At 52.5% G+C, this 27,082-nt stretch overlaps 1 protein-coding gene across 2 annotated transcripts in view; it reads left to right on the plus strand.

Annotated features, from left to right (window-relative positions):
* The first annotated feature begins 2,253 nt into the window (after nucleotides 1–2,253).
* The window catches only part of LOC133071295 (liprin-alpha-1-like), a 36,114-nt gene continuing 11,285 nt past the window's right edge, over nucleotides 2,254–27,082 (plus strand). The window contains exons 1-2 of one of the 2 annotated variants that reach the window (XM_061163887.1): nucleotides 2,254–2,385; nucleotides 26,649–26,813. In XM_061163887.1, coding sequence (XP_061019870.1) covers nucleotides 26,703–26,813 — 111 coding nt within the window. In that variant the 5' untranslated portion in view covers nucleotides 2,254–2,385; nucleotides 26,649–26,702. Of the gene's footprint in view, nucleotides 2,386–23,926; nucleotides 24,008–26,648; nucleotides 26,814–27,082 lie in introns of those variants that run through there. The other variant, XM_061163885.1, reaches the window with a different exon arrangement.

The following is a 27,082-nucleotide window of genomic DNA, read 5'->3' on the forward strand; positions in this document are numbered from 1 at the left end:
CGTGGTCTATCCAATCAATGGAATGTTACTAATATCTGACGAGAAAAGGAGTGAAGTACTGACATCCACTACAACACGGACAACGCTTTACAAATCGTCCACGCTAAGTGAAGAGGCCGGACACAGAAGACCATACATTCCACAAGCCCATTTCTATGATAAGGAACACGACAAGGTTTCTGAGGTGATGAAACCACCAACGCCGAGTTAGCCGTTCACGAGCCCACCCTCTCCAGTGTAGCAGAGGAAACAGGTCTCACACGGCCCACTCTCCACACCACCATTACCCAGAGGACTCCCCTCCCACCCCTGCCTCCTGCACAGTCAAAGACAGGACCTCTGATGGACAAGGGCCCCAGGACGCAGCCCACTGCAACACAGGGCAGACCCCAGGGCTCCCAACGTTCTCTCTCAGCCAGGCGCTTGCCCAGCCCCTGCTGCACTGCACGGACCAAAGATCAGAATCACCAAGGACTCCATGCAAGTGAAGTTTTGGACAGTCTGTTTCTCAAAACGCTTCAAGGAAAAGGTCATGGGGGACACACTGCCAGTTACTGAGGGGGGTATGGAGCAGAGAATCAAAGACAACCCCGCACACCCTTGCCATCTCGGGTCTGGGAACACTTTCCAGCCCGAGAGGCACGGGCCAGCCTCCGGCACCAGCTCCCCGACTCACCCGCCTTCAGGCTCTGCCCAGCGCCAGCTATCGGCGCGGCGCGACGGGGCGAATCACGCGGTCGGCCCCAGCGGGTTAAGCCCCTACCAAGCTCGGGGGCCAGGTCGCAGAAGAGCCCTGCGGGGCGCACTGGCCCGCGACACCTCCGAGCTGTGCCCAGTGGGAAGTGCGTTCCTCACCCCCGCTCCTGCGGGCCAGACGCGGACAGATTCCAGGGGGAGGAAGCCCTGCCCCCTCGAACCAGACCCTCTTCAGGGGCACCAAGCTCCCAAGAGACTGAGTCCCTTCCAGGTGACTCCCAGCCCGCACCCTGAGGGGCTGTTCCCAATCCAGAGCTGCTCCACTCTGCTGCCGCGCCGGTCGCTGCCTTTCCACTGACCTGGCTGCAACATCTCCCCGCCGGTGTGGGCCCCGGAGCTGGGAGGGAGCCGCCCGCCCGCTCCCCCTCGGCCCTCCGCCCCTAGACCTCCCGAGTGCGGGACCCTCTCCTTCCGGGAGGGCTCCTCTCTTTCCCTAGACCCTGTAGGCTCTCTGCCCCCTCCCCCTAACCCTCCAGTTTCGGGACCCCCTCCCCGGGGCTCCCCGCTCTTCCCGGGACCCTCTGGGCCTTTGGCCCCCTTTCCCGAACACTTAGGGCCCGGCCTCTCCCCCACCCCTTCCTCCCAACCCCAAGGTCCTGCACCCCTCCTGGAGGGCCCCTCTCCTATCCTAGACGCCCTCCTCAACTCTCTGGCCCCTTCCTCCCAGGAGCCCGGGCATCCTCCCCTCAAACCCCAGACCCTCCTCCCCAGCCACCTAAGGACCGCGCACCCAGACCCCTCAGGCTCTGCCCCTTCCCCTTCCCCCAGCCCGCCCCCCTTTCTCCAACCTCATTCCCCTCCCCAGGACTTCCCTCTGGCCTGGTCCCGTCCCCTCGGCCCCCGGCCCATCCACGTCCCTCAGCCCCCCAGTCCCCTTCTCTCAGCCCCCGGCTCCTTCCCTTCCCTCAGCCCCCGGCTCCTTCCCTTCCCCTCAGCTCCTCCTTCCCCTACTCTTCTCTCAGCCCCCGGCCCCTTTGCTCAGCCCCCGGTTCCTCCACTTCCCCCAGTCTCCCGGTCCCCTTCCCTCAGGCCCGGCCCCTTCCCCTCAGCCCCCCGGTCCTTTCCCCAGAGCCCCGGGCCCCCGTCCCTCAATCCCGGCCCGCTTCCTCAAGCCCGGCCCTTCCCTCAGCTCCCGGCCCGCCCATCCCCTTCTCTGACCTCCGCCCCCAGCCCGGGGAAGTCTCGCCTGCGCTCCCCCCGCGCGCGAAACCGCCAGCGGAAATGCGACGAAACCGCCGCTTTCTTTCCATTTCGGGACCTGGGGGCGCCCAGGGACCGCAGCTGAGGAACAAGCCCGTCCCTCCACCCGGCGAAGGCCGAGGTCACTCACCGACGCTCAGGGTCGATCTGACCCGGCTCGACACTGCCCAGCCACCGCCGCGCCCGCCGCGCCCGCCGCTCCGGAAGACGAGCTCTGGTCCTGCCGGAAGGGATGGGGCTGGGTGAGGTCAGGCTACGGCAGTGGGAGGGGCGTGAGGTCAGCCTGGGGCAGTTGGTGGCCTTCCTGCGCAGGTCAGGGCAGAGCCGCCGGCCTGAGAATGAGGGCGCTGCTGAGCCCAGGGGTTGACAGCGCTGGTTCTTGCTGTGGTCCCGGAGCTCCACCTGAAACCGGAGGGAAGCCCTCTGCCCGTGAGTCCTCTGCTGCTTGTCTGTCAGCTTGTTTGAACCACGCTGGGTTTTCTGCCCTGCTGGCTAAGTGTTGACCCTGGAAATGCAACTGTGTGGGTTTTGGCTGATTCAGGGAAGAAATGCCAGATGACATTTGGAGACTCCAGTTTAATCTGGATTCAGGTCATCTCTCTCTCTTTTTTTTTTTTTTTTTTTGCGTTTTTTCAATGAGTTTATTTATTTGTGGTTCTGCAGGGTCTTCATGCTGTGTGGGCTTTTCTCTAGCTGCGGCGAGCAGGGGCTGCTCTCCAGTTGGGGGGGCGTAGGCTTCTCACTGCGGTGGCTCCTCTTGTTGCAGAGCACGGGTTCTGGTGCCCACAGACCTCAGTACTGTGTCTCCCACGCTCCAGAGCACCGACCCGGAGGCTGTGATGCATGGACTCAGCTGGTCTGCCATCTGGGGTCTTCCCAGACCAGGGGTGGAACTCGAGTCCCTTGCTTTGGCAGGGGGGCGATTCTTTACCACTGAGCTGCCAGGAAAGCCCTCAGGCTATTTTAGATTCTAGTTTTCCATGCTCCTATCTGGTGAGAGAGGCCTGGGAGCTGGCAGTCCTCAGCCACAGTCCTGGCTCTGCCATCAAAAGCGCCGGGGCCTCTGGCAAGCGCCTGCTCCTCCCTCAGTCGTGTCTGACCCTTTGCGACCCCACGGTCCATAGCCCGCCAGGCTCCTGTCCATGGGATTTCCCAGGCAAGACTACTGGAGTGTGGTGCCATTTCCTTCTCCAAGGTCATATCTCTTGAAAGTGAAGTGAAAGTCCATCATTCGTGTCCGACTCTTGTGACCTCATGGGCTATACAATCCATGGAATTCTCCAGGCCAGAATACTGGAGTGGGTAGCCTTTCCCTTCTTCAGGGGATCTTCCCAGTCCAGGGAATGAACCCAGGTCCCCCGCATTGCAATCAGATTCTTTACCAGCTGAGCCACCATGAAGCCACCAGACATGCCCATGAATACTGGAGTGGGTAGCCTGTCTCTTCTGCAGCCAATCAGGATTCCGACCCAGGAATCAAACCGGGTCTCCTGCATGGCAGGAGAATTCTTTACCAGCTGAGCTATCAGAGAAGCCCAATATCAGTTAAGGCCAGCTATTCATTGATATCTCTGAAGGCCAGCTATTCATTGATATCTCTGAAGGCCAGCTATTCTTTGTAGGATTTCCTCAATTAGTCTTCACAGGATTAAGGTAGCAACCTGCTAATGTCGCAATTGATGCCCTTTTTCTAGAAAAGAAAAGTGGGGCTCAAAGGAGTGGGTAACACAGCTACAGCAAGGAAGTGTGTACCTAGACAAAACCCCCAGATTCTGCTGTTAGAACTCAGGGAAGCCATGTGGTGTGGCTTGTTCATGTGACAAGGGCTAAGGCTCCCAGCCCACCCTGGATGCTGTGGGGACCCGATTTGGTAACTGCCCTCTGGCAGCTCTGAGACTCACAGAAGCAGTTTGCACTGAAGAGAGGAAGGACACGTCCCTTCATCCTCCCCACCACACCCTCTGGGTACTCCCACACCCTGCCCCCTTTCTCTTGCTTTGTGAGGGAATAAGAGTGACGCTCAGGTGACCACATTGGCTGTCCACTGTTCACGAGGTACCAACTGGAGCTGCTACAGGAGAGGCCAAGAGCCTTTGTCCCTGAGTACCTCTCTTTCCTTTGCACTGTGGGGGTCCTGCTCCACACTTGCACACCAGAGGCCTATTCTGAGACATGCAGGGAACCTCCCTCAGTTTGCAACAGGTTGCATCCATCGCTGTCCATTCAATGCCTCCCTTGAAATTCAGCTCATGAGCTCCGTTGTCTGCATCGCGGCCCAACTGGCTGCCACAGGAGGGACAGAGCTGACAATGAATCCAAAGCTCAGATCTGACAGCTGGGAATCTGTGTATAAAGGACCTGATTATTCACGCTGTAGAGGCTGTAGTAGGCTCCAGGGATCCGTAACCAGGGCTTGGGCCAAAGTGACTCCACAGCTGTTTTAATGCCTGGGGAGGGTTCTGGCTATAGTGGGGGTGGGGTGAGTCTCCTGAGGTTCTGAAGGCCCACTGTGTGTAGGTTCACAACACACAGAGAAGAGAAGGCGGAGTCCTGCCCTGGAGGTGGTCACAGCTCATGGACGAGCCAGCCAGGCAGGCAGGGCACGATAGCACTTGATCTGACTTCGTGAGTGAATGGTGTGGGGGCAGAGGAAGAGAACCAGGTCTGCTCCCTTATGTGGTGCCCGAGGAAGGTTGTCATTAGACTAGACACTAACTATGGTGATGACCATCACTGCTGTGTGCAAAGGGTTTACATTGGCGTGTGTCTTCACCTGAGCGCTCAGGCTGTCTCTAGACAAGACTGGCCATGGGCATTGCCTCTCCTTCAAACTTGACATGTTTCATCTCTTCCTTACTGAACATTCATTTCCAAGAGGGTTTTTGGGCCACAAGGATATTGGGATTTTCTCTAGCTTTGTCTCATGAGGAATGCGTTTCCAGTTGTTGGTGTGGTTTGTTTTTCCCGCTCTCTTTCTTGGTTTATTTTGTGAATTTGTTTCTGCCAGAGGAATAGCTCAGAATCTGCCTTCTGGCTGAGATGTGACACTCACAACAGCAAAGCCTACCTGGATATCATGACCACATTTGCGGAAAGGGCTTTATTTTGCAGAAGACCTCTTGAAAGTACCTACACGTTCCTTTCAGATACCCAAAGGCTATTTGAAATGAAATAAAAAAAAAGAATTCTTAATTTTAGTCTTACAATATGTGGGGAGTCAGCAAAATCCCCTGGATAAGGGAAACACTACCCATTCCAATATTCTGGCCTAGAGAATTCCATGGAGTATATAGTCCATGGGGTCACAAAGAATCAGACACAGTCGGATGACTGAGCTACAACAGCAGTGAGGATTCAGCGTTCGTCAAACAGAGACGCCAGCAGTGTTTCCATGACTCTGTGCATGTTCAGGTGCTCATTCGTGTCCGACTCTCTGCAGCCCTGTGGACTGTAGCCCCCAAGATCCTCTATCCGTGGAATTTTTCAGGCAAGAATCCTGAAATGGGTTGCCATTTCCTCCGCCAGGGGATCTTCCCGACCCAGGGCTTGAACCCGGGTCCCCTCCAGGTCCTACATTGCCTGGCGGGTTCTTTTCTGCTGAGCCACCTGGGAAACAAGTCATTACATCCCTGGCTTATCCTAAAGTGCTTCACTTAGCGTCTGGTACTCGGGAAATTCTCACTGGTGATGTGAATATTCAGTCATCTATCATTATTGCTCATAAAATAATGGAATGGCCATGCTCACAAAGGAGAAAGAAGAGCCTTTCCAAGTCCAATCAAATCCTTCCCCACACATATCTTTTTTAAAACTTCTGACTTTGAAATAAACATGAAGCATAAAGACATTGGTTATGGCCACCAGAAAAGATCAAGTCGTCCTAATAAGTGACGAGGCTTCTCCCGGTTCCAACATGCATGCATTGTTTCCCTGGCACGACCCAGCACTTCTCTGATAGCAGCTGGGGGTCCTGCAACTTAACTCATTGTGGACACTGCCTATCTGGGGGTAGTGCCAGACCCCACAGGTTAAAGGCCCAGCCCTACAAGACCCTCCCACCACTCCAGCCATCATTTGCAAGCCCAGATTGTCACCTGCACCTAGACCCACCAGCTACCCATTCAGAGGTTCTAACGTCTTTGGGTTCTATTCATTTGTCGAGTGGTCAGGGAACTCAGAGAAACATGTTGCATACTAGGTCACAGCTTTAATGTTAAAGGTAATAAACTCAGGAACAGCAGATGGAAGCGGATGCACAAGACAGGCTGTGTGGGGGGGAGGCATGGAACTTCAAGCTCTCCAAGCCCCGCTTTCCCCAAATCTGCATGTGTTCATCAACCCAGAAGCTGTCCAGACCCTGTTTGGGGCTTTTTATGGAGGAGTCATCACACAGGCACAATTGATTAAATCACTGGCTGTTGGTGATTGCTTCAACCAGAAGCCCTTCTGGCTTTCCCAGACGTGGTGGGGGGAGGTGGTGTGGGGGAGGGACTGGAAGTTCCAATCCTCTAACCATGTGCTTCGTTACCCTGGCAAGCAATGCCCCCCTTTCGAAAGGAGGCACTCTCGGAACAGTCACCTCATTCACCTACCAAGAGACAGCTTGACTGCTCTCCCCACTTAGGAAATTCCCAGAGTTAGGAGCTCTGTGCCAGGAGTGGGGGACCAAGACCAAAAATACATTTCTTATTATTAGTACAGATCACACCATCACAGTGACCCCAAATTTCAGTGATAATTTGGTTCTATAGCCTTAAAAGTTTCTCAGCAGTTGATTGGACCTTTTTTAAAAAAAAATTGGGGAGCCACACCTCGAGGCTTGCAGGGATCTTAGTTCCCCAACCAGGGACTGAACCCACACTCCCTGCATAGGAAGGCAGCGTGTTAACTGCTGGGCCACCAGGGAAGTCCCTGATTGGGACTTTTTTAGATAAAACTGTTACCGTGGCATCAACTAAATGGTTCAAGATTTCAAAAAGCTGGCGCTGAGCATGGGCCATCTTCCTGTGGTGTCTTCTGATCATAACTGACTTTTCCATGGCCGCTGCAGCCCCAAGCTTTCCCCTGAGATGAGTCAGGCCCCAGGAAGCCTGTTGCCTTCCCCTGCTCTATTCAGGGGCTGCCGGGCACAGGCAGCGTGCGGGGTGTGCGCGGGTCCAGCCAGCACCATTAGCGGACAGAGGCCCGGGATGACTCATTCCTGGGGTGCTCTAATTACAAGAAGTGAGAGGATTTGGAGAACAAGATAGCCTAGGAGAGAGCCCAGCCCCACCACCTTGCCCATTTTGAAACGAATTTGGGGCTTATGCGTCTTCCCCAGGGAGAAAGAAATCCATGGACTCCAATTGGATACTCAAACAATAACCCCCAATTATGAAGAGTCTTAAAGTGGGATTTCTCAGCCTTGGCGTTGCTGGCATTTGATATCTTGCAGCATTCCTAAATACAACCAGAAATGTCCTCAGATGTCACCAGTGTCCCCCGGACCCCAACATGAGGGCCAGCTGGACAGGCTTGACCAGGAGCAGGGATGAATGAAATGACAGTTGCTCAGTCATATCCACCTCTTTGTGACTCCATGGACTATACTTATAGAGTCGATGGAATTCTCCAGGCCAGAATACTGGAGTGGGTGGCCTTTCCCTTCACCAGGGGATCTTGCCAACACAAGGATCAGACCCAGGTCTCCCGCATTGCAGGCAGATTCTTTACCGGCTAAATCGCAAGAGAGGCCCAAGGGAAGCCCAGGAGCAGGGATGGGGGGATGCCAAAGGACAGTGAAGCAAGAGGAATGGGGGCAGGTGAAGTCCATCCTCCTGAGATATCTGCTGGCCTGGTCGTCTGCAGTTGTGACCAGGCAGGGTGTGGAGGTCACAGGGGCGCAGAGGTGTGTGACCCCCTTTGCTCCCCCTGGGCCAGCAAGTGTGTGAGGCTGAGCCGCTCCGGGGCAACATGGGCTTCAAGCCCCACACAGGTGAGGCCCCTGTGTGCAGCACGAGCCTTTCTCCCGAGTCAGGAGGTTTATTGTTGAGGAGACATCCCGTGATGACCAGGGAAAGACCAGCCTGGCTGAGGTCGTGATCAATTGGTGGATTTTAGAGACACGGAACATTGAGTGCCCCAGTTGGGGCTTCTGATACCGACATCCACAAACTGGGGTCGGGGGTGGGGGAGGCTTAAAACAATACTAATCAATTCTCTCCCAGTTCTGGGGGCCAGAAGTCTAAAGCCAAGGGTCAACAGGACCACGACCCCGACCCGGGCTCTGGGGGAACGTCACTCCCGGCTCTTCCAGCTTCAGGGTCTCCAGGCATTCCTGGCTTTGTGGCCACAGTCCCCCAGCGTCTGCTTCCCCCTCACTCGGCCTCCTCTCTGTGTGTCTCTCCACCTCTTATAAAGACACCCATCACTCTGCATAAGGCCCACCTAATCCTCTGTAACCTCATCTAACTTGATTTCATCTGCAAAGACCCCATTTCTGAATAAAGCCCTCTTCGCAGATATGGGGAGTTGAGGTGTGGGTGTCTCTTTTGGAGGGCACCATTCATCCCGCAACAAAGCTGAGACTTTACACATGAGCAGTTATCCCAGGAGTGGGGGGAGTTCACACGGGACCCCTCGAGTACAGCCATGGGTGGGGGAGGCACGGCTCGTGGTTGGAGGGCTGAGCAGGGCAGGTGGTCTGGCGGGGAGCAGGCCTTGGCCTGGCTGCCTCGGTAGAGGGTTCCGGGGGGTGCATGGAAGCCCCTGAGGTCATCAGGATGCAGGTTCTGAGTTAGCAGGTCTAGGAGTGCCCCACACTGGGCTTCTCACCTGCTCCCAGGGTGTATAAACTGCTGACCCTGGTCCATGCTTGGAGGTGCAAGGAGCGTGCAGGCCTGTTTCCCAGGAGCCGTCAGAAGCTTCCCCAAGGAAGCCCCCCCGCCCCTGCAGTGTCCACACAAGTCCCCGATCCCCTGTCTGGTGCCCCAGAGGTAGCCCAGACAGAGACCCGCACACACAGTGGGTGCCCCGGGCCAGGCACCCAGCAGAGCGGGGAGTGGTGGGTCTGGAAGAATCGTGCTCATAACTTCGCATACAGAACGGATGGAGGCTGAGCCTGGCCGACTGGGTGTGACCAGAGGTGGCCCACTGGACCCCACCCTCTGCCAGGCACCGTGGGCCCAGAGGAACTCAGCTTAAAAACTGCTTCCCCAGCCACCCACAAGAGGGGCCCTGGTTGTCGAATTAGGATCTGACACCTTGATCCAGAAGACGGCCCCCTAAGTCAGTTTCACACATCAGGGTCCAGGAGGGGTGTCATGTCAGAGACGCCTGGGACAGCAGAGAGGATGGAAATGGTGGGAGAGGGGTCCTGGAGGCAGGTGGCCCAGGCCTTCCTTCTGCAGGAGCACCTCTTCCGCCCATCCTCCACTGCCCTGTCCCTCCGATGGCCAGGGTTCCCAGGAAACGGACAAGAGCAGCTTGTGGGCCAACATGTTTCCTTGTACCTGAAACCCATCAGCATTTTTCAAGTCCAACCTCAAAGCCAGGGCATTATTTATGTCCAGTGGTCATTGCCGAGAAGGCCACACAGGAAAATCCCAGCTGCGTACCGGAGGTGACAGAGGCCCGCACTGCCCTGATGTTGAACTTGACTCGGTTTTGGCAGAATTGTTAAGGCTGCAGACACGTGAACCATACAAGGTCAATTTGCTTTCATGTGGCCGTTCGGGGTTCGCCACCATACCCCAAGGCTGGCAGGCTGCAGTTTCTCCTCATTCCTCCCCAGAGCTGGCGTGAGCCACGGCGGCATCTCTTTCCTGGCTTTGTGGATGTTGGTTTTTGAAAAGCAGGGGAGCAGCTGCCTGTTGGAGGATGGGAGCTGCCTCAACACCAGACTCCAGGACCCCCGGTTAGGCGGTGAGGGTACCTGAGCTCCCAGGCAGGCTCAGACCCCGCCCAGCCACTCTGAGGCCACGTGTGTGGGTCCAGACCCAGCCCGGCTACTTCCTGGGGGCTGATCAGCCTCAGGCAAGTGGCTTCCCCACTCGGGACCTCAGTTTTTCTGCCTGTAGAATGGAGGTGATGGCATGTCCTCCCTGCTGCGGGGTTGGGCAGGGCTGCTGTGGACACGGGGTTGGGGGAAGGGCATGTTTCTTGCCGTTTCCAGTTGAGGCCTTGTGGGCATGAGCTGGTGTCCGAGTGCGTTCCCAGACTTGGCTCAGTGTGGTGATGAGCATGGAGTTGGGGGGCGGTGGTCCCTCCTCATGGCCTGGACATCGGGGTGGGGGTTCTTGACTTTAAGGCACTTGAAGTCTAATTTCAGCAGCTCCATATGTAAGGACAGTGCAGCACCAGATGTTCTCAGGGACTTGTCGGCCCGGACGTGGACCCCCATCCCCACCCCACCCTGTGTGGGCATCCTGACCTGGATTGTGGTTCAGGGGTCAGATCCCTTTACCGAGGGAAGGAACTGACGCTCTGAGAGGCGGGGCAAGGAGATGCAGGGCCCTGGGTCCCACAGGGGCAGAGCCAGCACTTAAACCTGGGTGCTGGGTCCTCATATCAGGCTCTGCCCTGAACCGTGAAAACTGGACTGTAGAGAGGGCTGAGTGCCAAAGAATTGATGCTTTTGAACTGTCGTGTTGGAGAAGACTCTTGAGAGTCTCTTGGACTGCAAGGACATCAAACCAGTCAATCCTAAAGGAAATCAACCCTGAATATTCACTGGAAGGACTGATGTCTGAAGCTGAAGCTCCAATACTTTGACCAACTGATGTGAAGAGCTGACTCATTGGAAAAGACCCTGATGCTGGGAAAGATTGAGGGCAGGAGGAAAAGGGGGTGTCAGAGGATGAGATGGTTGGATGGCATCACTGACTCCATGGACATGAGTTTGAGTAAGCTCTGGGAGATGGTGAAGGACAGGGAAGCCTGGTGTGTTGCATCGATGGAGTCTCAAGGAGTCGGACGTGACTTAGTGACTGAACAACAACAAAATGTGGTCTTCAGCCCCCATCTCACTCCTACCCCCAGGCTTAGTGCCTGTGTCATGAGCCTCTTCTACAGTGAGGTGTCAGGGGCTGTTGTCTAGTCCCAAAGCTATTCATATCTATATTCATAATTCCACCATTACACATTCACTTCTTTGGCCCTAAAGTTTTTATGTCTCTTGAGTCTTAAGCACTAAGGCTTTTATACACCCCACCTGGCTTCCTTTGGGCCTCTCTTGGTTTTGTGGAAGTGTACTTGTTATAAAGTGAATTCTGGACATGTTTTAAGAGTCTTCTATTTAAAGTTCGTCAAGGACAGCTCCGCCCGGGTCCCAGGTAGTCGGGCTGAAATCTGTGCCCTTCAGGTACGGTTCTGATGTCTTCCCATGTCTCTAGGCCGGCTGTGTGCCAGAGTCAGCTCTTTCTGGCTCCTCGGGAACTCTGCCAGCCAGGTGTAAACCCTTTGGTACATGAATCAGGCCACGGCGGGAGTATTTACACCGTGGAAATTGGCACATGATCCAGCTACAGATCAGGGTTGGGTTTTCTTCCTGGAGAGCAGGGAGTGGGCAGGGGGCTGCATACGTTATCAGCATGCTCCTGCTCTGTGCCCACGTGTCTCCCTTTCCTGAAGATGTCAAGGTCTTCAAAAGTGTCTTCTATTTTCGCTTCTCATTATGACACTTTTTTATTTCTGCACGTTCTGTTTGGTTCTTTTCCAAGTTGGCTGCGTCAATTTTTTAATGGTTTCCTGTCCTTTGAAGGACCTTTCTATTTTGAGGTTTATTTCTGTAAACGAGGAGAGCTTTATTAGTTTTATTTTCCATCTAATCCTCTCAGAATCCCAAGCTGAGGGGGTCACTTCTGCTGGTTCTCCTCCAGCTGTCTTTCATCCTGGTGGGCCTGGCGCTCTTCCTCACTGGCCACCACCCTTCCATAACCCGTGGGGCAGTTCCCAAGCCTAGGAAGAAGGTGCCCTTATCCAGAAAGACTTGGCACTTGCATTCTCCACTCATCTGAGGGCGTTATGGATAGGAACACATTGAGCCAAGGTCACAGGCTGACATGCCTGGACTCACTGGGGTCCTCACCTGTTCCTTGTCCTGCTTGGCACCAGCACCACCTTCCTTGTAATTCCCAGGTCTGGAGGAGGGAGGCCCTTTCTGGGGCACCTGAAAGTGTCGTCTCCTGGGAGTCCAAATCCATCCGGAGGGAAGGGTCTTCTGTTAGACTCCCCATCTTGGGCAGTTGCTCCTCTGGGTCTTCTCAGGTCTTCGGCAACTTTAGTGAGTGATACTTTTTTTTTTTTTAATTGTTTTCCATGAGAGGCTGGATCTGAGTAATCTACCCACTCATCATCAAAGTAGGCCTGTGACTGAATACATGTCTTTTATTCCTTCAACAAGCCAGGCCTTGCAAGGGAGCCAGACCCTATGCCAAGAGCTGAGGGGTAAATCCGCCCCAGCCATTCCTGCGGCCCCAGCTCATTCAGACAGAACATTCTGCGTCCAGGCTCACTGGAGACAGTCAGGGTACCATGTCCAGGATGTGTCGAAGGCATGCTTATGCCAGCGCCCCATGTGACCGCGCCCGAGTAACTGCAGCAGCTCCTCCCGGGCGGTGCAGATGTGGTCAGCAGGAACCATGGTGCAGAAATGCCTCCCTGCCGACCCTTGCCCAGGGACTGAGCACTTTCCTGTCCCCTCTGGGAGCCGTCCAGGTGGAGGGCGGACGTGAGCAAGGCAGGGTCAGACCCCAGTGGCAGTCCCAGCCTGCCCCCTTGTTCACGAGTATTAAAGTGAACCCGGTGATGCGGCCAGAGGTCGGGGCAAGACCGCGGGGGTACTGTCCCCCCCGGCCCTCCTGGATCACTCAGCAGATATCATCAAGCTGGACTCCCGTGAGATGACACGTTCAGGTGACCGAGAAAGGGCCCCTGTCTTCCACCTCTGGGACTGGAAGGAGGGCGGTCCTGGTGCCGATCAGGAGAAGCATGATGAGGCCCACCCCGTGCCAGACGCTGTCCCTCCTGGGGGCACGTCGGTCACCTGAACAGACCGATCCAGCCTGGAACCAGCCTTCCAGGTCACACCCACACGGGACCCCGGTGCCAACAGGAAGAGCAGGCAGGCCCCAGGGCTGCCAAGAGTGTGCCCGGTCATTAGGGACTGACCGGGCATCACGTGCCTTGAGCACATTTGAGGTGAACACGACCCCTCCCGCAGAGCAGCCGTGGCCTCAGAGGCCCTCCCGCGGTGGGGTTATCCTTGGTGCTGAGGAAGCCGAGGGCACAGAGGGCGAAGAGGTCAGACGTCCGGCCCAGGCGTCCCACCGGGGCTCCGGGGCCTCCTGGCCGGGCGGTGCTCTGGAGCTGTCTGTGTGTCCCTGCCGTGTACACACGCTCCCCACAGCTGGACCGTGAGCCGGGGAGGGGTGCACACACAGGATGCCGTGGAGGCCCCCAGCACCCTCGGGCCTGAGCTCTCTGCACCCCCTAATTCCCTGATGGCAGTGAGGGAGCCCTCTGGGTTAGGCGGCAGCTGTGGGGTCAGGGTGGGCTGGGGAGGTGTGCTGCCCGGAAGCCCTCTGGGGGCAGCTAGGAACCCCATGCTCAGCCTCGCTGAGGCCAACCTTGCAACAACCTCAGAGCCTGCCCTTCAGCGGAGACGGGTGACCATGATATACAACACGCAGGCTCAGGCAGCCAAGGGGACGAAGAGGGGCCCTGGCATCCTCGAGCACCAGGAATCCCTCACGGGGACGTCTTTGCTTGTTCTGTGATTCCCTTCTTCCTTCTCAAAGGAAAGTGCCGGGAACAACTGTGGTGGGGTCTCCGTTCCTGTGAGTTGAGCCAGGAGTGGAGGTTTAACCCCATCCAGTCTGTGCTGGGCGAGCCTCCCCATCCCCTCCACACCTTGGACGGCACAGTCCGGGTCACTCTTCTGGGCCTTCTTGGCTCTTTAGCAACATTAAGGTGTGACATTTGTTTTATTTCTTGTCTTTGTCCAGCCTTTGGTGGCAGTCCATTGCAAGGACCCTGACTCTGTCCCTTCCCCGAGCCCTTTGGCTCTCCACACGCCCCCGCCAAGGCTCGAGGCCCCTGCGATTCTGTGGCCTCCAGACTCCCCACCCAAGGGGCCGGTCTGGACAGAAGCCTCCGCTCTGGGGCGTCTAGCGGGGAGGGGACTGGCCTCTCTCGGTTTCTTCCCACTGGGAGCAGACTGCTGTCAGGCTGGGCGCCAGGGTTTAAAACCTCCCATGTGTGTAAGAACGAGGACATCCCGTGTGTAAACCGAGTCCCACGACCCTTTCCCGATCCTGCCAGCTGTTTTTCTGGGAGGGACCCTGTCGCTGACATAAACAGCGGAGCGTGTTTCCCAGCGATGCCTGCCCGACACTGCTTCTTGACCACCATTGAGAGAAATCTCCACGGACTCGGGGGAATGTACTTTGGGTCTTTGTGTGCGGCTGAGCAGAGCACAAAAAAAGAAACCTGGGCTCTAACAGGAAAGACGGGGTTGGCCTTATGGGGGCATCCGCAGTCATTCCTAGCGCCCCATATGGTCAGCCCCGCCCAGGAGCCCCCAGGCTAGAGGCTTTGGTGCCCCCGGTCTTCCTAGGGCAGGTGAAGCACCTTCCAGCTTCTTTGCAAAGAGAGTCTGTGCAGGGGTGGTCTTAGCGGCCTCAAGGTCATGGAGAGGCGGCAAGCCTCAGCCACCAGGTTGGGCGGGGGTGCTGAGAGCACCAGGAACTCCCCCACCTGTGAAGCAAGTCACGAATGGCGAATTTTGCAGAGGAGCAAAAGGTGGGCTCACAGAGGCTGAGTAATTCTCAGAGACAACACAGGAGCAGACTGACTGCGACCCAGGTCGCTGAAACCACGGCTCCCTCCTGTGCTCTTCTGACCTGCCCCGTGAGGGCAGCAGGATGATCTGGGCTCCCCTGGCCTGAGCCCCTGGGCCTGCCTCCCCTCGTCCATGATGGGATGTGTGCATTCCCAAATGCACGCGCTGTGTCCCCCAACCCTGGGCCGTCATGGCAGGCTCCAGGCTCCCTGCAGGTGAGCCCCACGCCCTCCAGCACACCTCTGAGCCCTGCTTATCTGGTCGTTGTGCCCGAGGGTCCTGATCCTAACTGTCTTCTTGAGGCAGCCTCGGGACTGAGGTCCTAGAGTCCTGCTTCTTCGAAGCTCCCTGCACCAAGCCCAGTGAGGCTTCCTGACAAGTATGGTGTCTTCATGTGGCTTCATGACACGTATGGTGGGCTGAGTGGTGGCCCTGAAAGCCGTCTATCCTTCTGCAGCCTGCAAAGGTGACTTATTCCGATGAAAGGTCTCAGCAGATGGAAGTAAGTTACTGACCTCTGCACCAGATCACCTGGGATGCTTGTGGACCCTAAATTTAATGACAGGTGTCTTTGGAAGAGAAGAGGGGGTGATCTGAAGCACAGAGCCACCCAGGGCAGAAGGTTTGTGCAGATAGACGCAGGGGTGATGTGGCCACAAGCCCAGGGAGGCCTGGGGACCCCACGGGCTGGACCAGGCCAGAGGGACCCTCCCCTGGAGCCTCTCGAGGGAGTTCAGCCCTGCCCACACGTTGATCACAGGTTTCTGACTGTAGAACTTGGGGAGAATGAATTTGTGTTAAAGTTGCCCAGTCTGTGGCCAGTGGCTGTAGCCGCCCCTGGACACCGAGAGTGAACTTGCCGGCTCCGAGGTGAGAACAGTGGCAGGAACTGCCATCCCCCGCCCCCTCATACGCACACAACCTTGTCCTGATGTTAAATGAGTTCATACGCACAGAGGCCTGAATCAGGGACTGACACTTGGATCTCAGCCCCCTTCACCTCCTCCTCATCGTCGTCATCACTGTCATTGTTAGGGGCCCTCATCCACTCGTTCAGTGGACACGTGGTGCTCCTGCACGGCCCCGATGTGGGCAGCGAGGCCAGCGACCTGGGAGGCTCCACACAGGCCTCACCCTGCCTGCTGGGGCCGCGTGGACAAGGCCTGTGCAGTGACACGGAGGCCGCGGGAGAGGCTGGATCCTCCGGTCATGGGAGGCACAGGGGCCTCCGCATCAGAGGTGGAGGGGTGATCCGGGTGAAGGCGGATGCAGCCCTTCACTCAAAGTGGGGGAAGAACCCCACGTGGCACTCGGTGTCCAGGAGGCTCCCCTGTATGTCATTTAACTTCCTAATGTCTGGGGACGTTTTTCTAGTGACCCTTTTATGATTCCTAGCTTGATTCCATGAAGAGCCCCATCTTAGTCTTTTTGAGCTACTGTTACAAATACCATAGACTAGCTGCTAAACAACAGAAAGTTATTTCTTATAGTACTGCAGGCTGGGAAGTCCCAAGATCACCAGCAGGTGCCACGTCTGGTGAGGCCTGTTTCCTGGTTCCTAGACTGCCTGCTTCTTCTCTCTGTCCTCCCAGCACGGGGGCCCATTCCCTCCTGACCTGACGCCTCCCAGAATCTGTGCCTCCTAGTATCATCTCCACATGCAGGGTGAAGTTTGAGGGCACAGAAATCGTCATCCCATTGCAATCCCTAAGTATACCCTGCATTATTTCAGTCCTTTGAAATAATTCAACCTTTCCTAATGGCCCAATATATATTCATTTTCTTATATGTTCCTTGGGCTCTAGAAAATAATATGTATCGGGGGAATGCAGTGTTTCGTGCATATCAGTTAGGTCAGGTTTGTCAATTCAGATTTCGGTAGCCATGTTGAGTAAGCAGAAGTAGGTGAAATTATCTGTAATATATTTTATTTTATCACACCCAAAAGATTATCATTTCAGTGTATAATCAACATGATAAAACCTAACGAAATATTTTCTGTTCTTTTTTTTATGGTACATCTTTAAACTCCAGTGTGTGTTTCACGCTTGCAGCACATCGCATTGTAGAGCCAGCCGCATTTCAGGTACTTCATGGGTGCAGGTGACTACGTCCCAGGGAGCCCAGTTCCATGACAGATGTGTCTTTAACATCTCCCACTGCGATTATGAACTTGGCTGTTAGTCCTTTTCTCTTTCTGTCAGTATTTATGTATTGATATTTTGAGGTTATATTATTCAGTTCAGTTCAGTTACTCAGTCGTCTCCGACTCTTTGCGACCCCATGAGTCACAGCACGCCAGGCCTCCTTCTCCATCACCAACTCCCGGAGTTTACTCAAACTCATGGCCATCGAGTCAGTGATGCCATCCAGACATCTCATCCTGTGTCGTCCCCTTCTCCTCCTGCCCCCAATCCCTCCCAGCATCAGGGTCTTTTCCAATGAGTCAACTCTTTGCATGAGGTGGCCAAAATACTGGAGTTTCAGCTTCAGCATCAGTCCTTCCAGTGAACACCCAGGACTGATCTCCTTCAGGATGGACTGGTTGAATCTCCTTGTAGTCCAAGGGACTCTCAAGAGTCTTCACCAACACCACAGTTCAAAAGCATCAATTCTTTGGTGCTCAGCTTTCTTCACAGTCCAACTCTCACATCCATACATGACCACTGGAAAAACCATAGCCTTGTCTAGATGGACCTTTGTTGGCAAAGTAATGGCTCTGCTTTGTAATATGCTGTCTAGGTTGGTCACAACTTTCCACCCAAGGAGTAAGCATCCTTTAATTTCATGGTTGCAATCACCATCTGCAGTGATATTGGAGCCCCCCAAAATAAAGTCTGACACTGCTTCCACTGCTTCCCCATCTATTTCCCATGAAGTAATGGGACCAGATACCATGATCTTAGTTTTCTGAATGTTGAGCTTTCAGCCAACTTTTTCACTCTCCTCTTTCACTTTCATCCAGAGGCTCTTTAGTTCCTCTTCACTTTCTACATTAATGGTGGTGTCATCTGCATATCTGAGGTTATTGATATTTCTCCCGGCAATCTTGATTCCAGCCTGTGCTTCTTTCAGCCAAGCGTTTCTCATGGTGTACTCTGCATATAAGTTAAATAAGCAGGGTGACAATATACAGCCTTGACATACTCCTTTTCCTATTTGGAACCAGTCTGTTGTTCCACATCCAGTTCTAACTGTTGCTTCCTGACCTGCATACAGGTTTCTCAGGAGGTAGGTCAGGTGATTTGGTATTCCCATCTCTCTCAGAATTCTCCACAGTTTATTGTGATCCACACAGTCAAAGGCTTTGGCATAGTCAATAAAGCAGAAACAGATGTTTTTCTGGAACTCCCTTGCTTTTTCGATGATCCAGAGGATGTTGGCAATTTGATCTCTGGTTCCCTTGCCTTTTCTAAAACCAGCTTGAACATCTGGAAGTTCACGGTTCATGTATTGCTGAAGCCTGGCTTGGAGAATTTTGAGCATTACTTTACTAGCGTGTGAGATGAGTGCAATTGTGCGATAGTTTGAGCATTCTTTGGGATTGCCTTTCTTTGGGATTGGAATGAAAACTGACCTTTTCCAGTCCTGTGGCCACTGCTGAGTTTTCCAAATTTGCTGGCATATTGAGTGCAGCACTTTCACAGCATCATCTTCCAGGATTTGAAATAGCCCAACTGGAATTCCGTCACCTCCACTAGCTTTGTTCATAGTGATGCTTTCTAAGGCCCACCTGACTTCACATTCCAGGATGTCTGGCTCTAGGTGAGCAATCACACCATGGTGATTATCTGGATCATGAAGATCTTTTTTCTCCAGTTCTTCTCTGTATTCTTGCCACCTCTTCTTAATATCTTCTGCTTCTGCTAGGTCCATACCATTTCTGTCCTTTATCGAACCCATCTTTGCATGAAATGTTCCCTTGGTATCTCTCATTTTCTTGAAGAGATCTCTAGTCTTTTGTATTCTGTTGTTTTCCTCTATTTCTTTGCATTGATCACTGAGGAAGGCTTTCTTATCTCTCCTTGCTATTCTTTGGAACTCTGCATTCAAATGGGAACATCTTTCCTTTTCTCCTTTGCTTTTTACTTCTCTTCTTTTCACAGCTATTTGTAAGGTCTCCTCAGACAACCATTTTGCCTTTTTGCATTTCTTTTCCATGGGGATGGTCTTGATCCCTGTCTCCTGTACAGTGTCATGAACCTCCATCCATAGTTCATCAGGCACTCTATCAGATCTAGTCCCTTCAATCTATTTCTCACTTCCACTGTATAGTCATAAGGGATTTGATTTAGGTCATACCTGAATGGTCTAGTGGTTTTCCCTACTTTCTTCAATTTCACTCTGAATTTGGCAATAAGGAGTTCATGGTCTGAGCCACAGTCAGCTCCTGGTCTTGTTTTTACTGACTGTACAGAGCTTCTCCATCTTTGGCTGCAAAGAATATAAACAATCTGATTTCAGTGTTGACCATCTGGTGATGTCTATGTGTAGACACTTCTCTTGTGTTGTTGGAAGAGGGTGTTTCCTGTGACCAGTGCGTTCTCTTGGCAGAACTCTATTAGCCTTTGCCCTGCTTCATTCCGTACTCCAAGGCCAAATTTGCCTGTTACTTCAGGTGTTTCTTGACTTCCTACTTTTGCATTCCAGTCCCCTATAATGAAAAGGACATCCTTTTTGGGTGTTAGTTCTAAAAGGTCTTCTGGGTCTTCATAGAACCGTTCAACTTCAGCTTCTTCAGTGTTACTGGTTGGGGCATAGGCTTGGATTACCGTGATATTGAATGGTTTGCCTTGGAAACGAACAGAGATCATTCTGTCATGTTTGAGATTGCATCCAAGTGCTACATTTTGGACTCTTTTGTTGACCATGATGGCTACTCCATTTCTTCTAAGGGATTCCTGCCCACAGTAGTAGATATAATGGTCATCTGAGTTAAATTCACCCATTCCTGTCCATTTTAGTTCGCTGATTCCTAGAATGTTGACATTCACTCTTGCCATCTCCTGTTTGACCACTTCCAATTTGCCTTGATTCATGGACCTCACATTCCAGGTTCCTATGCAATATTGCTCTTTACAGCATCGGACCTTGCTTCTGTCACCAGTCACATCCACAAATGTGTCTTATTTTTGCTTTGGGTCCATCCCTTCATTCTTTCTGGAGTTATTTCTCCACTGATCTCCAGTAGCATACTGGGCAGCTACCAACCTGGGGAGTTCCTCTTTCAGTATCCTATCATTTTGCCTTTTCATACTGTTCATGGGGTTCTCACGGCAAGAATACTGAAGTGGTTTGCCATTCCCTTCTCCAGTGGACCACATTCTGTCACGAGGAGATACCCCTCGTCCAAGGTAAGGAGCAGCGGCTGCACTTTGCTGGAACAGCCATAAAGAGATATCCCACGTCCAAGGTAAGCGAAACCCAAGTAAGATGGTAGGTGTTGCGAGAGGGCATGAAAGGGCAGACACCCTGAAGCCATAATCAGAGAAAACTAGCCAATCTGATCACATGGACCACAGTCTTGTCTAACTCAATGAAACTACGCCATGCTGTGTGGGGCCACCCAGGACGGACGGGTCATGGTGGAGAGGTTATGTTATTAGGGACAATCAAATTTAGAATCTTCATCTTCTTGCTGGACTGAACTTGTATCAGTATGAGATGCTCCTTTTTATTACTAGTAATGCTTCTTACTTTAGACACTATTGGACAGTGATATTGCCACATCAGTTTTCTGTCCTTGTTTGCCTGGGTATCTTTTACTTTCACCTGTCTGTGGTCTTCCATCTTTACACGTCCCTCTGTGAATAGTGTATGGTTTTAATTTTAATCAGTTTGACCCTTTTTATCTTTCAATGAGAGTATTTGCTCTGTTTATAATTTTGATATTTCAGTGTGTAGGTACCATGTTGCTGTTCGTTTTCTGCTCGTCCCACCTATTCTGTGTCCTTGTCTGGTGCCTTCTGTTAGAAGGATGAAGTGTTTTTCTAGGTCTGTCTGTTTCTAGGTCTGTCCGTTTCTGTCTGTTTCTAGGTCTGTCTCTTTCTAGGTCTGTCTGTTTTTCTGTCAGGTGATCAGGTGTACATTCGCAGATACAGTATGTGCTCTACATTCAAGTCTAACTTAGTATTTTTACTGCCTCCCTGACACGACTGTTTCCTCCTTGTCACTGTTATCCTTTAAAATTTTAGGTATATTTTTGGCATTATCATCATCATAGAGTTAATATTTACCCTCACTGTTACCTCACTGTTGGTCTTTACTTGTTTTTTATACTTCCGTCAGAGACTACTTTTCTTTCTCCCAAAGAACTGCCTTAATATTTTTTAGTTCGTGTCTGTGGGTGATGAGCTGTCTCATGTCCATTTGCCCTAAAAGTCTTTATTTTGCTTTCACTTTGGAAGAGTGTTTTTGTTGGGTATAGAATTCCAGGTTGGTGGGTATTTGTTTTTCAGCATTTCACAGGCGCCAGTCCATTATCTCCTGACTTCCTTGTTCTTGAAATGTCAGCCCTCAGGGTTGCTGTGCCATTAAAAGCCTCGCCTTTTTCCTCTGAGTGCTTGAATATTTTCTTCTTGCCTTAGGCACCCGCAGAGCTGCTGAAACCAATGTGTGGTTTTCATTTTTGAGTCAATGGTCTGATTCTCCAGCCAACTCTTGCCCCCGCCCCTGTCAGTCAGTTCAGTGACTCCGTGTCTGACCCTTTGCGACCCCATGGACTGCAGCGCACCATGCCTCCCCGTCCATCACCAACTCCTGGATCCTGCCCAAGCTCATGTCCATCGAGTCGGTGATGCCATCCAACCGTCTCATCCTCTGTCATCCCCTTCTCCTCTTGCCTTCAGTCTTCCCCAGCATCAGGTTCTTTTCCAAAGAGTCAGTTCTTCGTATCAGGTGGCCAAAGTATTGGAGCTTCAGCATCTGTCTTTCCAATGAATATTCAGGACTGATTTGCTTTAGGATGGACTGGTTGGATCTCCTTGCAGTCCACAGGGCTCTCAAGAGTCTTCTCCAACACCACAGTTCAGAAGCATTGATTCTTTGGCGTTCAGCCTTCTTCCCGGGCCAACTCTCCCATCCATACATGACTACTGGAAAAACCATAGCTTTGACTAAATGAACCTTTGTCGGCAAAGTAATGTCTCTGCTTTTTAATGTGCTGTCTAGGTTGGTCATAGCTTTCCTTCCAAGGAGCTAAAGTCTTTTAATGTCACCATCTGCAGTCATTTTGGAGCCCAAGAAAATACAGTCTGTCACTGTTTCCATTGTTTCCCCATTTATTTGCCAGGAAGTGATGGAGCCAGATGGCATGACCTTCATTTTTTGAATGTTGAGTTTTATGCAAGCTTTCTCACTCTCCTCTTTCACTTTCATTAAGAGGCTCTTTAGTTTCAACCCCTGGAGGCATTTCTTATTCCCCTTTCTGTCTTTTCTCTCCCTTGAGGGGCCTCATTTATAGTTTTTAACAACATAGTTTAACAAGCGGGCTCCTTCCATATATTCTAAACTTTTTTCCCTCTTATATATATATTTTTAACCAATCCATCCTTCAGTTCACTGATCCTCTCTTCAGCTGTGTCCAATTTGATGTTAAGACCAGAGACTGAGTTCTTAAATTCGGTCACTGTTATTTTAAAGTTCTAGCATCGGTTTTGATTCTCAGAAATTTTTCCTTTTGTCAGGTATATTTTTGAACTGGTGAAGTTTGCATCTGATACCTCTAGCATACCTCTCATATGTTGATATACATCTGACACCTCTGGATCTGTTTCAGTTTTTTTTCTCTTGGTCCTGTTTGTTGTCACACCCTTTTTTGCTTCTTTGGTTGCATGTTGGACATTATGTTTGGAAAACCCTAGAGGTTCTGGTGATGCTGTCTTCTCCAGAGTTTCTTCTGATGCAGACCTCTAGTGGGGACAGAGCTCTCTGTTCACTCAGGGCCTGAGTGCCTTGAGGCTGGGGGGTCCTTGTAAGCTGAGTCTCAGAGGCCATCACCCACTTTCCCCCCCTGACCCTAGGGAGGAGCCCTCCAGCGTCTCCGTCTGGAAGTCTGGGGTGCCTCCCAGGGCCCCCCTTCTTGGCAGGTCCTGAAGCCCACCGTCTGTCTTCTGAACACCACGAGGTGATGGATACTCAGCGCTCAGCCGATTTGGGCAGAGTGTCGGGTACATTTTCTGTGCCTCCCTTTTCTTGGGGAGCTTGATCTCTAACATCCGGACTGACATGTCAGGCCTGCACTCGAATTTTTGTCTTCCCAGCCCAAGGAACCATCGAGAGCTGTGTTAGCCAGTCCCCTCTGCTTGACTTTTTCCCTGCCTTTTCTTCGCAGAGTCAGCTTTATTCAGATGCCCCGAGGGAAGGAGCAGCCCTCTCAGACTCCAGCTCCCTCACTGAGCTTCCCTTTAGTTTGATATCTTGGATTGTGACTGCCTAAGGACTCTTTACTGCCAAATTCAGACTTAAATTGAAGAAAGTAGGGAAAACCACTAGACCATTCAGGTATGACCTAAATCAAATCCCTTATGACTATACAGTGGAAGTGAGAAACAGATTGAAGGGACTAGATCAGATAGACAGAGTGCCTGATGAACTATGGATGGAGGTTCATGACACTGTACAGGAGACAGGGATCAAGACCGTCCCCATGAAAAAGAAATGCAAAAAGGCAAAATGATTGTCTGAGGAGACCTTACAAATAGCTGTGAAAAGAAGGGAAGTGAAAAGCAAAGGAGAAAAGGAAAGATGTTCCCATTTGAATGCAGAGTTCCAAAGAATAGCAAGGAGAGATAAGAAAGCCTTCCTCAGTGATCAATGCAAAGAAATAGAGGAAAACAACAGAATACAAAAGACTAGAGATCTCTTCAAGAAAATGAGAGATACCAAGGGAACATTTCATGCAAAGATGGGTTCGATAAAGGACAGAAATGGTATGGACCTAGCAGAAGCAGAAGATATTAAGAAGAGGTGGCAAGAATACACAGAAGCACTGTACAAAAAAGATCTTCACGACCCAGATGATCACCATGGTGTGATCGCTCACCTAGAGCCAGACATCCTGGAATGTGAAGTCAGGTGGGCCTTAGAAAGCATCACTATGAACAGAGCTAGTGGAGGTGACGGAATTCCAGTTGGGCTATTTCAAATCCTGGAAGATGATGCTGTGAAAGTGCTGCACTCAATATGCCAGCAAATTTGGAAAACTCAGCAGTGGCCACAGGACTGGAAAAGGTCAGTTTTCATTCCAATCCCAAAGAAAGGCAATCCCAAAGAATGCTCAAACTACCACATGTTTGCACTCATCTGACACGCTAGTAGATCCATCATGGCTCAGATGGTAAAGTGTTTGTGTACAATACGGATGACCCAGGTTCGATCCCTGGGTTGGGAAGATCCCCTGGAGAAGTAAATGGCAATGACCAAGCTCAGGGTGAGAGTGAGGGGCAGCCAGCGCGGTAGCCAGCATCCTCACCGAGATGGGTTCTGGGGACACTCTTGAGTTCAGGGGTGCCCTTGAGTTCAGGGGTGCCCTTTCAGTAGCCTCATTGGAGGCTTGTTTCAGGGGTGGAGCGGGCAGAAGCCCCCTTAGAAGATGTGCTCATTCCTAGCGGTGGTGGTTTCTGAAGCAGTTTATACTGTTCGGTTCGACTGTGACCCAGTACCTTGCAGGGTCATGTTTGACGTTGGGCCTGAGCGGTGGGCACGGCCTTCCTTCTCCCGCACCCCACACTCACCTGCCATCTTTTCGGCAGCCCCTCCCCCCTCTCTGCACCCTAGATGGTGGGCCTGAGCCCAGCCCCCCTGTTACCACGGAGCCCCTTGTGACGGAGTGGGTTCCAGGTTCCGGGCTCCTGGGAGACGTGCTGGAGGCAGAGCCTTCGTGCCATTTCTTCTTGAGACGCTGGTGCTGGTGGTCATAGTGTGAGAGAGCGGTGTGAGAGAGCGGTGTGTGAGAGAGCGGTGTGTGAGAGAGCAGTGTCTGAGAGCGGAGTGTGAGAGCGGAGTGTGAGATCGGTGGTGATGGCTCAGGCGCTGAGCTAACTGCCTGGGAAACAGCGGTTGCCCCCGAGTGGGGGGCTGCCCCCATCCACGAGGATGGGTCGCAGAAGGGCCCGCCTATGGGCGCTTTTCCAATGCTGCAACCCCAAGGCAAAGGCCAAGAAGACGAAGAAGTTGGCCTCGGCCCAAGTCCTGGAGGCAGAGTGTCCTGAGGTGAGAGCAGCCAGGGACTGGGCCCATCGGATTGGCCCTCACCCGATGAAGCGTTGGGGTTGTGTTTCATTCGTTAGCATGGCCGTGGGCTCTGCCGGCCAGGGCGTTTTGGCCTTCGTGCGCAGGATCGACCCCAGCAGGTTGACTTTGTTAGAGGTTGTGCAGGTGCTGCGTGGAGGATGGGCGGGGGCCCCACAAGAAGGGATACAATGGCTGGAACACTCTCTGGGGCATCTGGATCGAGCTAGAGTGTCAGTCCTTGAAGCAGAGAGGCTAAGCCCCTTAATGTCTCCCGTCTTACAAAGCACAGACCAGTGTGTCCAGCATGTTAATAATGGGTACCTACTGCTTACGTGTGTAACATATACCCTCATGGCTTCACATGTCTACTACATGCCTCTTACAAGTGTTGGGCAGTGTTCTAGGTGCTGAATACCCAGTATGTAGTGGGGGATATGTAAGCCAGGGTTTTTTTACTTGTGCAAAGAAAAATGGAAGAATGAAAGTCTCATTGTGGTTCGGTTTGAGCAAGTTCACCACGTGGATGGCCCCGCGTGCACACAAATTGTGATAAAATACATATAACACGAATTTAACATTTTAGCCAGTTTATTGAATGACTGGGTGATTTCAGTGGAGTCAGGCTAACAGATGGCCTTGGTGTGCCATCAGCCTCTTTCCCAGAGGAACACTCCAAAACCTGGTGGCCTTGTAGATCTTCCCTTTCTTCTTCACTCTCCCCAGGGGTCCTAGGTCACTTGTCTGCGTGTCGTTTAAGAATCTGTTACCCATTTTATTGTTTCGTTTATGTTTAGGAAAGTTTCTCAGACTTCCCTGGGTCTGGAGAAGGCAGGCTGGGTTCCGGGTTCTCTTCTCCGCGTGCCTGCCAGGTCGAGGTGGAGGTTGAAGGCCAGTCCGAGTTGTGCTTGTCTGTGTGGTCTTGGGGTCAGCGGACCCCCTTTTCTCCGGAGGGGCAGGGAGATCCTTTGTGTGGAGCCTGGAGAGACTTGATAGGGTCAGCCTTCACGGTCTCGCTCTCTTTTTCATTTGTGTTTGCATTTAGTTACCTCCTCACTTAACCGTTTTCTAGGAGTTGGGAACATACAATGAAGAACTGAAGGTGTGCAGGGAGCGGCTTCTTGCCAGAGGAGAAGAAATTGCTGAGCTGAGAGCAGAGAGGAACAGCACCAGGGTCAGCAGGCGGCGTCTCCCGTGCTGAATGTGCCCGCGGGCTCACCGCTGGGCTCCGTGTGGCTGCCTTTAAAGTCTGTCTGGTTTTCAAGTCATTTTTCACCTCTTCCCACTGGGCAGACCGAGGTGGATCAGCTTGGGGTTCTCATAGTTTGCTTCAAACTTATGATGAGAGCTAATGTGATTTTAGTACATTTGAGGCGGGAGTTCTCTTAACTTCCATTTTTGGCCATGCTACAGTTTATGTGGGATCTTAGATCCCCGACCAGGGATTAAAACCCATGAGCCCTGCAGAAGTGTGGAGTCTTAACTCCTGGGCCACTGGGGAAGTCCACTCTAACTTTAGACTGAACTGGCGGGATTCCGACGTGCCTTAGCATGGTTTTGGCTTTAGCGTGAGGCTGAGAGGAGTTCTCGGCCCTGAATTCAAGTGTGAGGTTGAAGGTGCTCCTTTGACCCCTCCCTGCAGCTGCTGCTGGAACACCTGGAGCTCCTCGTTTCCCGGTACGTACCATCCCTCCGGATGACGGCGGACAAGCAGCAGGCGCAGTCCCCAGCCGGCATGATCAGCGAGGTGGAGGTGCTCAGGGCGCTGAAGTTTCTATTTGAGCACCACAAGGCCCTGGACGAGAAGGTACCAGCCACCCGGCCGGCCTGCATTTGTACACTTGCTGCCTGGTCAGGTGGATGATGCACGTATTTATGGAACTAGTTGACTTTTGAGCTTCTTGAATTCTTGTAAATACAGTTTTTCTGTAAGAAGTCAGAGTTTTATATGGTTTAACAGCATTGCCTGAGTACACACTCAGCCTTATCCAAGTCTTATACAACCCTGTGGACTGTAGTCCAACACATCCTCTCTTCCTGGGACTTCCCAGGCAAGAATACTGGAGTGGGTGGCCA

The sequence above is a fragment of the Dama dama genome, chromosome 16 (genome assembly GCF_033118175.1).
Source record: "Dama dama isolate Ldn47 chromosome 16, ASM3311817v1, whole genome shotgun sequence".
Taxonomy (NCBI): Eukaryota; Metazoa; Chordata; class Mammalia; order Artiodactyla; family Cervidae; genus Dama; species Dama dama.